The 14175-nt window shown below is 43.1% G+C and overlaps 1 protein-coding gene across 1 annotated transcript in view; it reads right to left on the reverse strand.

Moving 5' to 3' along the window:
* NIM1K (NIM1 serine/threonine protein kinase) overlaps nucleotides 1-6469 on the reverse strand; it is an 18848-nt gene extending 12379 nt beyond the window's left edge. The window contains exon 1 of the mRNA XM_008578299.1: nucleotides 5874-6469. Coding sequence (XP_008576521.1) covers nucleotides 5874-6165 — 292 coding nt within the window. The 5' untranslated portion in view covers nucleotides 6166-6469. The remainder of the gene's footprint in view (nucleotides 1-5873) is intronic.
* Between the last annotated feature and the right edge of the window lie 7706 nt (nucleotides 6470-14175).

Consider the following 14175-nt stretch of genomic DNA (forward strand, 5'->3'; position numbering starts at 1 on the left):
ATGGACAATAAAGCTGAGAGGTTATGTAGGTGTGAGACTGGCAACAACCGTCTTGGCCACCATGTGCCTTCCAATAATTGAGTAGAAAGCCGTTCTGCAGAAAGAAGCAGAAAGACGGAACAGATTCATCAAGGGAAGTAGAAATGAGAAACTGTGAGAAAGCAGGGATGGAGAGAGCGACGTCTTGAGACCAGGCTCTACTTCCCTGCTGTGGATCCACAGAATTCCCCTGTACTCAGTACACTCCCTTCCACGTGAGCTAGTTTGAGTAGGCTTCTGTTCCAAGAACCAAGTGATGCAGGACTCAGGCCTAAAGGACACAGACTTCTTTGAAAGTAAACTAATAACAGCATTTAATGAATACTTACTGTGTGCTCTGTCTAGGCACATGGTAGATCTCATAGACTTCTTTGAAAGCAAACTAATAACAGCATTTAATGAATACTTACTGTGTGCTCTGTCTAGGCACATGGTAGATCTTCAACACATTTTTAAAATTTGCTCCTTCCAGCAATGCTATGCAGCTGATGTATTTTCCTTATTTTATGCATGCAGAAACCGAAGCACAGAATGATGAAATAACCTGTCCAGTTTAACACAGGTCTGGCTGACCCTACCACCAGTATCTTCCCACAGTATTGCACTACCTTCCGCCACCTGTGGACATGGCAGCAGATCTTGTTAGACACTGTCTGAACAGGAAGGACAGGCAGGAAATCAGCTGGAAGAAGAGCTGGGCTGCTCCTCTGAGATTTGGTTAGGTACTCTTTGCTCCCTGATTATTTCCTGTTTCCTTGACCCTTCCACAGACATTTTGAGGGCAAGACCACTCCTTGGGAGTTTTGCTGAAAGGGAGAAGAGTGTCCATAGGTGTGAAGAAGGTAGCAGTACCCACTTGGCTAGCTGGTCAAGGCCAAGTGTGAAAGAATTGCCTCCTGACACTACACCAAAATCCCGAGGTAGCCTGGTGGAATAAAAAGAAAGCCCAGTTCTAAGCCTGTCTCTGCTATGACCTTGGGACAGCCACTTTCAGGACTCCATTTCCTCATTTGTAAAATATGGGAGGACTGGATGAAGTCAATATTTCCCAGAGTGGAACCATTAACACTCATGGGGCACGAAATGATTTTAGTGCATGGAAACAACCTTAAATAGCACTGAATCACAGCATAAAAATGTTATTCCCACTTCAGTTCGCCTTTAATTCTCCTAATTAAGTCAAAGAGAAAGTCTCTGATTGTTTGTTAGCATGCTTTTAAAACTACTTTCTATTACTTCATGATTTTCCTTTAAAACTTTTTGTTTTAAAGGAAAGGTTTGTTTGCATTTTATTTATTTTTACCTTTACCTCCTATTCATATTTATTTTTATCATTATTTTCTAAGCAAGTAATGCTGGTTTTTCATTACTGTAATAATTTTAAATTTCCTTTTGAAATAAATGTATTTAAGTAAAAAATAAAGTTGTACTAATGATAGCGACCAATTACTGAGTGGCTACTACATGCCATGTACTTCACATATGTTATTTCTAATTTTCCCAACAATTCTAAGAATCATTATCTCTAATCTACAGCTGAAGCAACTGAGAACCAAAGAAGTTAAGTAATATGTACAAAGTTAGATGCCTAGAAAATTACTGAACAAGAAATTGAAACAAATTTTTCTGATTCTGAAGTCCATGCTCTTCCCACCGTCGCACCCTGCCTCCTCTCTGTTGCAGTCTGACACCTGAACCCACACTCACATAAAAGAGCTCGAAGTTGCCACATCCGGTAGCCTTTGCTCAGACTTCAGCCTCTGTGTGACCTCGCTGCTGCACTGGACACTCCTTTCTGAATTCCTCTTCTGGTTTGGCTTTATCCAACTTCTCCGCCACTCTTCCTAATCACATCTGCTGTCTCAGTCTCTGGCCTCTTACCTCCCTATATTTTTTTATCTTCTGTCTTCCATTCTTGCTCTAGACCATTGAACAGCAACATCTATACCAATTAGATTTGAGTTACAGATCTAGATCTACTTTTATGAGTAAAGACTCAAAAGCTGCCCCTTCAACCTGGCGCTATGTTTTAAAATTTTTCAATGCATGCCTTCTGACCAAGAGAGCAAACTTCTAGGAGTGTGTGAGGAGAAAAATCATACAAGTACGCAAAGAAGCATGAAAAAGGGTAATCTCTGCAGCATTATAAACAGCAGCAAAACTTTATGAACAATCCAAAGAGTTCTCAATAGGGGCCATGTTAAAAATTTTATGCTGGAGCTATATAATGGAATACTTAGCTCTTAGCTCCTTAAAAAATGAGTGTTATCTATATATACTGACATTGAAAAATATCTATAATGACATTGAAAAATCATAGTGTTAATGGGGCAAAAATGAACGACATATTTAAAACCATTCCATACGTATCTATATGTTTACATATACATAAAATGTCAACCAGGATGTAAGCCTGTGGTTATTTAGGTATAGGGAGGTTGCTCATCCCTCTTCTCCACTGTCCACCTCAGTGATTGCCATCTACCTCCGTGATCGCCTCGATGCAAACCCCAGTCTGACCTCACGACCATATCCCTGACTAGAGCACACAACTGCCATGTAGACAGCTCCTTCCAGACACCAGCGTTTTCACTCATCATTTCCCTCCCAAATCCACTCTTTCTATTTCCCTATTTCTTTTAAAGCCATGACTCTCCTTTTGGTTCGCATAGTCAAGGAAGTCAAGTTCACTGCCTTCTTTCGTCTTTCCATCTGCAGTTCCAATCAATTACCAACTGTGATGGTTAATTTTATTTGTCACTTGACTGGGCCATGTGATGCCCAGACATTTGGTCAAACACTATTCTGGGTGTGTCTGTGAGGATGTTTTTGGATGAGATTAACATTTGAATCAGTAAACTGAGTAATAAAGCAGATAGTCCTCCCCAATGTAGGTGGGCCTCATCCAATCAGTTGAAGACGTGAATAGAACAAAAAGACTAAGTAAGAGGGAGCTCCTGCCTGACTGTCGTAAGCCGGGACATATAATAAAGCAGAGAGTCCTCCCCAATGTAGGTGGGCCTCATCCAATCAGTTGAAGACCTGAATAGAACAAAAAGACTAAGTAAGAGGGAGCTCCTGCCTGACTGTCGTAAGCCGGGACATTGATTCCTTTCTAGCCTTCAGACTCAAATTGAAACTCTGGTTCTTCTTGGGTCTTGAGCTTGCTGGTTTTCAGACTGGAACTATACCACTGCCTCTCTGGGTCTCCAGCTTTCCAACTGCAGATCTTGGGACTTCGCAGCATCCATAATCTTGTCAGCCAATTCTTAATAATAAATTTCTTTATGTATGTATGTATGTGTGTGTATAAATATGTGTGTGTATATGTACACACATATATTTTATTGGTTCTGTTTGTCTGGAGAATAGTAACATACCAGTCCTACAGATCCTTCTCTTCAGTATCACCCAACTCCTCTTTTCTATTTTGACTGCTGCCATCCTAGCTCAGGATCTCCTCCCCTCTGGCTGGATGATCAGCAACTCTTTCTGACATCTCCCTGACTCCTAGATCTCTCTCTTCCCAACCTCTATTCTCAGCACTATAGGATTAACCTTCTAAGAGCCCGGTTCTAATCACAAAAACCCTGATGGTTCTCAATTGCTGAGAAAAACAATCCATGCTCCTTAGGACGATGTTTAAAGGCCACTATGATTCAGCCTCAGCTTAGCTTTCCAGTCCTTTCTTCTGCCATTGCCTAGTGTTTGGGGAAGCTGAACTATACATCATTTCCCCGTGTTTATGCTTTTGCTCACTTTTTCCTCCTAGTTAACTCCCTAACCCTCTTCTGTCCTGGAATAACTGCCTATACAAAATCCTATCTCTCCCTGAGGTATAGCTCAAATTCTATCCCTAATTAAAGCCTTGTACTGTATTTGTATGTTTTTTCTTCCCTTATCCTTGAGGGTGGAGGCTGTATCTAATTAATCTTTATACCCCCACGGCATGATACGAGGGTACTTCAAAAAGTTTATGGAAAAATAGAATTAAAAGCTATTACGAATCTTTCCACGAACTTTTTAAAGATCTCTCCTATAATGCCTCTACTGTTGGATAAATGAATATTATTCCAAGCAAAATAAAATTTGAAGTTTAAATGTAAGAGATAAAGGCCTGACACAAAACCTCATAACTGATTTTAAAATACAAATGATCCCTGGATTATTCATTTGTGGCAAACACCAAAAAATTAATATTTTAAAAGCTGTCTTCAGTATATGCAAGTTGCTCCTGGCAGTGTTTCTTAGCTCTGCATATCCATTATCATCACCTGGAGAGTTTAAAAATAATACCCATGCCTAGTCCCACCACAGACCAATTAAATCAAAAGCTCTGAGGGTGGGTTATTGGCACTGATTTTTTAAAAACCTTTCCAAGTAATTCCATGCATTGTCAGAGTTGTAAACCATGGGCTGTCAGAAATGGCAGCTGAATTGATTTTGGTTTGAGTGTGGGGTTGGGCAGAGATGAACTTCTGGTGATAAAGATACTTTACTTGATCTTGGCAAGGCTTAAGCAACTCTGCAAAATAATACCAATAACTAACATTTATTGAGCACTTACTCATTAATCCTTATGACACCCTATGAAGTAAGCACTGCTTTTGGTTGCATTTTATAAATGAAGAATTGGAGGCTCAGAGAAGTACTGTAATATAACCAGATAAGGAAGTAGATGTGAAGATATAAACCCAGACACTGGATCTTAAGAGCAAGATGAAGGGGAATTGGGATACCAGTGACTTGGGAGTGCGCGTGCAGGTGTGGGTAGGAGGTTGTGTATGTGTATGCACACGTGTGCATGTGGCTTTTTCTATAGAGGCCAAACACAGTGATTGGAGGGGCATGAGATTATGGGTTGGAGAAGAAAGCAAAAGACAACTCTGAGGCAAAAAGAGAGAGGCCTTGCAGGTACAGTAGCAGACTGAGTCCAAGGACAGGAAATGTCAGCAAGAGACTCTCGGGAGAGGGTAGAGCCTATGGGCTTCAGGAACTGGGTAAATTATGCTGAGTTGTATGCGTTCTTTTCCAGTCTTGTAACCGTCTTGTGCTCCAGGCTCCAGAAAGTTAAAGGTACCTTGGGGAAGTGCCCACATTGGGGTTGGAGCAGCAAAGGGGTGTTGAGCTCTCCACACAGTTCCTGCCTGAGGCCAGAATGGTGGGCACTGTTAGTCCAGAATCCCAGAATAACCAGTAGCCATGCAAGTGCACACTGAGTAACCACTCAACAATGAGAACGAGTACAGGACAGACTGAAGCAGAAAAGGTCCTGAGATCAAATCCCTTTTCCCCACATAGAACAGAAGTAGCAGCCTCTGGTTAGGACAGGAAACTGGACGCTGCTAATCAGAGATAGTGGCCTGGACCCTGCTGTCTGCAGACAATGGCCAGCTGGGAGGTCTCCTGTGCCACTGTTACTGCCACACAAGTGTAAATAGAAGCTATAAACACGAGTTTGGGATATGTGTTGCCTTGAAACCAAGCCACACTGCACTCCACTTCTCAAAGGCCTAATTGGAGAGGACAGATTGCCCTCACGTTTGAGTGGGTTTATCTGCATGGTATAGTGGGAGAGGTTTTGGAGTCGAAACATCTAAGATTAAATTGCTGAAGTTACGTTTAACTTCTTTCGATCTCAGTTTCCCTATCTGTAAAATGGAAATAAAAATACCCCACGTGTTACCATGAAAATTAACAGATGAGGATGGGAGGCGGCAGCACAGGGGCTCAGCTGCTGTCATTTCTCTTGCTTCCTTGGCCCTGCCCTCCTCACCCCACCCCACACTAGGTCCCAGCACCACAGATGATGATCCTTGGAAGTCAGATCCTACCTTTGGTCAGGGAGTGAATTCCGAGCTTGACTTGGGAAAAGTTTCCGCTTCCGATCTCCCCTCGAATTCGGTAGAAGCCTATCCGTTTCCCCAGCGTGATCTCCCGCATCACCTTCTCATCCTGGGACATGTCCCGGGTCAGCTTCTCGAAGGGCGTCAGCTGGCGGAGCTGTCCCTCCTCGCCGTCCTTGCCGCACTCCGCCTGACAGCCGCTGTCCCCGCTGTCGCGCCGGTCCCACCTGGCACACTGGGGGCTCAGCAGGCCGCCTCCATTCACGTACACCGCAGTCATCGTCCGCCCAGCCTCACGTCTCCATCGCAGCGAAGAGCCACCGATCAAGGGCAAGTGCGGAGGGCGGAGAGGCCCAGCTGGCGGGAGAGGCTGGCCGAGGGCTGTCAGAGCCCAGGGTCCGTGACAGCTGTCCAGCCGTCCTGCGAGCCGTCAAACCTCCTTGCTGAGCAGCCTCCCGCTCGTCTTCAGTGAGAGGTCGGCATCTGCCCAGCCCGGCCGAGAGCCTCCCCCCTCACTCGAGGCATTTCCCACCTCCCCTCAGGTGGGACTCCCAGGCTGTGACTGCACAATTAACTAGCACACGTCCAGCTACCACAGCACTTCCCCATCGGACTCCAGCAGTTTGGTGGCAGACGTGGAATCTGATGCTCTGTGGTTGGTGGCTGTGTTCCAGGACAGAGGTTCCAGTTTGCTATTTCCTTTGATGCCCAGAGAATCTTGCACTCTGGTGTGTAAAAGCCCCTCGGAGGCCCCCCAGCCCCCGCTGCTGGTGCTTCTGTTCCACACTCTTCATGTTGTGCTGCTCTCGCTTTCAAGTCGCAGGGCCCTGGAAACCTAATAATCTGGACCCCAGGAAAGAAGAAACTTGCAAATCAGCCTTCTGGTCACACGGGCAGCCAGAGAAGGATTAAATCCCTGCAATGTCACTTTAGCTGGCCTTTATTTAGATGAGCCTTCCTCTAAGCCGTGAGCTGTCTCAAAAATTCGGCAGTTGCTGGTTCACCCTAAGAACAGAGAGTAAGAAAATTATTAGCCCATGCCAATGTACTGTTCAGGATTTATAACGAATATGAAACTGCCCTGTAAAGCACTGATCTAAATACACACTACAAATTTAAGTTATGACTCATCTCAGTAGTAGGTGCTTGATTACATATGATTTAGTAAGAAGAAAAATGCACATACACACACCCCTCAATCTACATTTTAGAAAAAGCCTTTACAGTCTAAATGTTTCTAGCAAAACAATTTTTCTATTTCTTGAAGTTTAGGGAAACATGCATATTGCCTTGGGCTCCTTTAAAATCAGATTTTAAAAATAATACAATGGCAATGATGATAATGAAGATTCTCTATGACTATCAATATTCAAACTTTCTTATATTTATTATAATAATAATACTATATCTCCTTCACTACTTTATGTTCATGTACAACTTTTCCTATGCTTGTCACTTCCACCTTTTCTTTCTATGTCATTCTATCACACAGGCTTATTTTTCTCCTAGGCTTATTTTAAAAATATTTCTGATCAGGTGTTCGCCTCCAGGCCCAGCATCTTATTTTGAAGATGTGGAAATGGAGGGTAAGTCTACAGCATCGTGAATGATAAGAAATACTGCCCAGCCACAATATCTTCCAGACTTTTTTCCTGTCCTCTCCAGTAGGAAATAATTTTTTTCTCTCTGAAACCCCACAGGACTTTGTGCATTTTCCCAAAACATCTCATCTCCATGAAGGAAGGAACTCGGCTGAATTCATCTGTATGTCCTGCTCCTCTCCTCTCTCCCTCACAGGGAGTGCGATGTCCTACATTATAAAAATGTTCACTAAATGTGTCGAACTTGATTTTTGAACTTGAGCATTCTGAGCCCAAAACTTGACTGAAAACATGAGAGACTTGCCTTGCAAATGTGGATTTCCAACTCTGCTTGATGATATCACGTTATTACAGTTAAGTATAGGGTTGCCTATAGTGTTACCGTGGTTAAGTAGGGATTGCCAAATAAACATAAGTAAGGAAAGTAAACAGGAGGTTGATGCCCAGTACTATTTCTAGACAGGGGGAGAGGAAGCTGGAGGAAGGATAAAAGACAGGGGCTTACAGCGGGCCAGGTAGCAGTATAAACACATCTCCAGGTTAGTGTCTGATTGGGATGTTTTAAAAAACATTTTTAAGAGGCAAAAAAATTCTCATTGTTTTGCTTCACAGTTTCCTGATTGGAAGTAAGACTGAGCATCTATTAAAATGTTTATTGGCCATTTTTTGTCTCTATCTTGAATTATCTGTTTATATACTTTGCCTGTTTTTCTCATGTTTTTGCCTTTTTTATGGCGTTATATATTATTATTATACAACTTATAGTACTTTTTTCTACTGTATATGCACAAATATTTTCTTTCAGTCCATTGCTTATCTTTTAATTTTGCTTCAATTTTGAACAAGATGTTTTTAATTTTTATAGAGTTAAGTGTCTTCTCCGTATTTATGGTTTTATTTTCTCACATCTGGGTCTGCAAGCAACATTAAATTTAGTTGTATGAATGGTGTGAAAAAAATAAAATAAAATAAAATAAAAATTTTAAGATAAAAGATACTTAATAAGGGTGAAGAAAATCCAAGTCACTAATTCTTACTAATCCTGGGGTCACAGACTCCTCTGCAATTCTAATGAAACCTATGACCCTATCCCCAGGAAAAAAGCACCCCACACAATTTGCATCCAGCTTTTTTGTTTGTTTGTTTTTTAAAAGATGACTGGTAAGGGGATCTTAACCCTTGACTTGGTGGTGTCAGCACCACGCTCAGCCAGTGAGCCAACCGGCCATCCCTATATGGGATCCGAACTCGGGGCCCTGGTGTTATCAGCACAGCACTCTCCCGAGTGAGCCACAGGCTGGCCCTGCATCCAGTTTTGAGGGGTTCACACTCTGAAACCTATCTCCATACCCCAGGTTAAGAATCTCTGAGAAGGTCGAGGGTCACTAGGTCTCCTCAGACTCCCAGCAGAAAGGCAGCATGCAGCTATGAGAGACTAGAAGTGGAGTAGCATTTATCAAAACTCAGAAAGAAACTTCAGCCTAACCTACACAAAACGAGAATAAGGATTTTGGACGGGATGAAGTGCTTGATCACCTCATGTTCTGGCAGACTCTCTGAAGAACTTCTTGGCTCTGTGTCCTCTCAGAGTGCCTCACAATTGTGCTGTCCTTGTCACTAACCTACCTGCACCTGAATGTATAAGCACCTGGAGGGCAGGACCCCGCACTTTATTCTCCTCCCCATCACCCAGAGTTCTGCACAGTGCCTGGCACATACTCCATAAAAGTTTGTTAAAGAAGGAATGAACTAACTTACCAGTTCACCCACCGTTACATTTAGGTATGATTTAGTAGAGGTAAATATTTTTATTTTTTAAATTAATAACATTATCCCAACATCTACTTTACCTCAGAAAGCATATTTCAGCCCACATTTCTAAAGGCCTGGCCTACCCTTTACTAGCTATTAGGGTACTTGGCTCTACCTTCTTGTGTAGGTGAAAACTATCTGAATTCTATCATCTGACTAGGAATTGCTACAGGACTTCTTAGACATGCAAGTCTTCCCCATCCTTGCTCCTTTCAAAGGATCAGTTTCCCTGAGCTCTCAGGCCTCAGGTGTCACTCTGTACTTGTTCCCAACTGCTGCTCCAGCGCTGGCTCTCTGCTTCCCTGGTTCCCTAGTTCTCCTGGTTTGGGCTGTGTATCTTATTATTATTATTTTTTTTTGTCTTTTTTCGTGTCCGGCAACAGATCGCAACCCTCAGTGTCGCGCCCGCACCGGACTGGGACCGGCAACGGGATCGCAACCCTCGGCGTTGCACCCGCACCTCGCTCAGCCAGTGAGCGGGAACCGGTCTGTACGTGGGATCCGAACCCTCGGCGGGAGCGCCGCCGCACTCCCAAGTGGCGCACTGTAGCAGTGCGCCACTGGGCCTGCCCTGGGCTGTGTATCTTAAATTCTGTTCAGGCCCTGGGATTCACAACAGGGTTTTTTTGGTTTTGTTCTGTTTGGCAGCTGTCTTGTACGGGGAACCAAACCCTTGACCATGGTGTTACAGGTTGCACTCTAACCAACTCAGCTAACCAGTCAGCCCACAATAGGGTTTTAGACTTCAGGAGCCTGCTGAGAATTCTTCTCTTTTCCCTCTCAATTCAACACAGAGAAAGGGATCAGAAACAATTGCCAAAGTGCTGTCAGGTTCTGTCTTGGATTACATACTACATCCACAATTTAAATTTCTTGCAAAATGCTCTTGAACCAATTGTCTTGGTTCAAGTTAATGGTCAGGAAGACAGTTAATCTTCTGTTTAGATGAGATAAGGAGGTTCTTACACTTTTGCAAATGTTGCTGAGGTTTATATTGGGGATAAATTGCAACTTATTGGGATAGCTAGCAAGCCAATTGGAAAAAAATAAATGGAACCCCATCTCACTCCTACTCCAAAATCAATTCCAAATAAATTACCTAAGTAAATGTAAAATAAACAAAATCATAAAATACTAGAAAAAAGTTAGAAAATTGATTTATGATCTCAGAGAAGGCCATAAAAGAAAACATTAAATTTGACTACATCAAATTATAACTTCATTTGCCAAAAAGTACGATAAACAAACAGATTTAAAAAAGGAAATGATAAACTTGTAGGGAAAGCTTTCCAACATACATGATAAACAAAGGGCTACTTTTCTAAACAAATAAAGAATTTTATAAATTGGTAAGAAAAATACCAGTATCCCAAAAGAAAAATGATAAAGAACATGAGCAGACATTCCACAGAAAATACAAACAGCCCTATAATATACAAAGAATTGCTCAAACTCACTTATAACCAAAGAAATGCCCATAAAAACTACACAATTAGGTTTTTCACATTTTAAATTTGGAAACTACAAAAACATTTTGGTAATGTACTGGTGAGAGATGGTAAGGGGAAACAGGAACTTTCATTCATTGTTACTGCAAATATAAATTAGTACAGCAGTGTGGAGGGCAATTTGGCTATAGTTATTAAATCACAAGTGTAAGTGTCCTCTGCCTCAGCAATTCCACTTCTAGAATTTATCTTACACACGCACGCACAGAGACATGTATTTCTGACATATAAGATGGATCACAGCTGCATTGTTTTGCAGCAAAAAACCTAGTAACTCTTTAAATGCCCATCGGTAGAAAACTGGTTAAATAACTAACAATACACACATGTGCACACACATATACATATGTATATATAATGGATTACTATGTACTTGTGAAAAAAAAGTTTCAGTATCCAAGATATGCTGTTAGGAGCCACAAGACTGTGTATAAAGTGATATCAGAAGTGTAAGAAAGGAGAGGGGAATTGTTGGACTGCAGATTGGAGTGAAAGGTGTAATTTTTACTGTTTACTTTTTTACATGACTTACATTTTTCATGTGCGTGTATTTATCTTTAAAAGGAAACCAATTAAAAATGTATAATGTGTTGCCACATTACATAGTTGGCCTACAATCAGTTTGCTTTACTTTTGGTTATACTGGGAAATTACGACACCTGATTCTCTAATATCTAAGAGGTTGCTTTTAAAATCAAAAGATAATCAGAGACTTCTGGCTAAGTATAGAGAATTTAATACTCTCATTTGTCTTTACTTCCTTCCAAAAATCCTCAAAATGACAAAATAGGAGGAGGAAAAGTATAAACCCACAAGGACAGAGAGATTAAGAGAGGAAATGACAGCAGATGGGAAATGTCAACACATTTTTGGGATGATGGAAAGAAGATTGAGGAGTGGTGAATAATATGGCAAAGACAGTGAAGAAAACTGCAACCTACATTCCTGCATAAGGGCGTGCCCATGAGACCTGCCTTTCTAGTGCTCAAAGACCTCAAACTCTAAGAGACCAAGTACCTCAAAGTTTGGAGGAATAAAGCAGGACCAAAACCATGCGAATCACTGAATGTGGGGCAGTGAGGACCCCAGGCCTTTCCCCCCTCAAAGCTGGGTTGTTACCTTCTCCAGCCCAACTCAGGAACACAAGGCACAGGAGAGAAGATTAGGTGAAACTCTGGGTTATGGAAACCCCTTTCCCTTCTTTCTGTGCATTCGGTTTCCAGAATGGAGGGAAACAAGCACATAAACCTCCAGGCAGGGGATTCCTCTTTTGGATAGACTAACTGGCTCAGGAGAAAAACCTAAAACCTACATTTGGTGGTTCTACAACAAAAAGCCACCCGGCCACCTCCTGCACAATCCTCCAGGTGTTGGTTTCACACACATGCAGGAAGCTTTCCAGGAGATGTTAGTGCCTTCCTCGTAGAATGAACATCCAGTTACGTGGCACCAGACACCTGAGGGAAGGCTCTAAAATGAAAGAAAGAAACCATACCTAACCAAAACAACCACCACCACAACCAAAGGAACTTGAAGGGAACAGAGCAACGAGAAAACAGAAGACAAAAGATATTGCAACCATAAAACCAGAAAAAAATGCTAAAAGATAAAAACAACTCAAACAGGAGCTGTCTTGAAAATTAAAATAAGAAATTCAATTGAGGAATTGTAAAAGAAAAATCTAGAAGAGATAAACATATAGAGGACCAGAAAACTGGGCAATCAGGTTTCTGGTCAAGATGGTGGAATAGATGTTCCCCAGTGTTACTCCCTCCCACAAATCAACCAGTTTACAATTATTAAAAAGCAATGACAGCCAAGCTGGGGCCGCTAGAACTCAGGGGAAGAAAAGAGACCTAGGGCAACAATTAAAATCTTCACAGGCAGCGGGAAAGGCCCGATGAGAGAAAGAAAGAACTGCTCTGACCATTTTGAATCCTAGCCATTTCAAGGCTGTGGAGCTGCTGAGCTTACGGAGCAGGAGCTGGCAAAAGCTGCAGCTGTGTCCTTCAGATGAAGTTGCTTGGAGGCGGCAGGGGAGAGGAGGGCCTTGGTGGCCCTCAGGACAGCAAGACCACTAACAGGGTTCCAGTGGACCCACATGGGAGTGAAGAGCCATAACAATTGAAATAAGGAGCCACTCAGAAGCTGTTGAGTCATTGCAAGGGACTGGCACATGGCCTGTCCCATGGGAAGTGTTTGGAGCATGGGTGGTGGGGGAGACAGGCCCACTGGGGGAACACTGGGGCACAGCAAGGGCAGCTGACCTGCCCCCAATCAGCACAGGACCACTCAGTGGAGACTGGTCAGGAACATAGAACTGCAGGGGGTGCAGTTTGCTGAAAAGACTCAGGCCCAGACCAGGGATTCCACACAACCCAGGTGTACCAGATCTCACAGGGCCAAGGAAGTATACACAAGGGCAACAATTAAAATCTGAGCTGCACAAAAAGCCTTCCCCAGGGAATCAGCAGCAAAGCAGCAATTTAGCTCAACCACAGAGCGCAAGTACTGGTCCCCACAGGAAGTTCCCCCATTTTAGAAGTAAGCAAAGTAACAACAGATTAGTTCCAGTGCAGAGTTTAAGTGGTAGGAACAGTGAATAATCCAACACAGAACTGAAAGAAGAAACAAAATACCCACAAACCAGAGACAAAGTTTGATATTAACTAGCAAAGGTCTCACATCACCAAAGAATACCTATAAAACCTAAAAGGACCAGAAGCCCCCTGAGCTCCCAAGGCAGGGAAGAGGAAGGGCTGGGGTCTAAGCCATGACCTCTGACATCTGCAACCAGCCCAGTGATGACCATTGAGCTGCTTCAGGAAGTGCCCTGAGCTCCTGAGCCCCTGAGCCAGAGCAGTGGGGGTCTGAGGGCTTCAGCCACAAACCCTGACATCTGCATCCAGCCCAGCAATGATCAAGCCATCACTGGAAGCCCCCTGGTCGCCCCTGCAGGAATGAGGGGGGTGCCACAGGTCTCAACCACACCCCCTGATGGAGTTTGGATGTATTATCCTTCAAGAACTCATGTGGAAATTTGATCCCCAATGTGGCAGTGTTGGGAGCAGTTTGAATCATGGGGGTTGATCCCTCATAAATGGGTTAATGCTCTGGGGGCTGGGGGTACTGAGTTCATCTCTATTAGTTCCCATGAGAGCTGGTTGTTTAAAAGACCCTGGCACTTTCTCTCTCTCCCTCTCTTGCTTCCTCTGGCCATGTGATCTGCTTGTAACCACCGGCTGCCTGCGACTTTCTGCCATGAGTAGAAGCAGCCTGAGGTCTGTGCCAGATGCAGCTGTCCCCAAATTGTAAGCCAAATAAACATCTGTTCTTTATAAATTACCCAGTCTCAGGTATTCTGTTATA

Source organism: Galeopterus variegatus, unplaced genomic scaffold (assembly GCF_000696425.1).
Source record: "Galeopterus variegatus unplaced genomic scaffold, G_variegatus-3.0.2 Scaffold1658, whole genome shotgun sequence".
NCBI classification, from domain to species: Eukaryota; Metazoa; Chordata; class Mammalia; order Dermoptera; family Cynocephalidae; genus Galeopterus; species Galeopterus variegatus.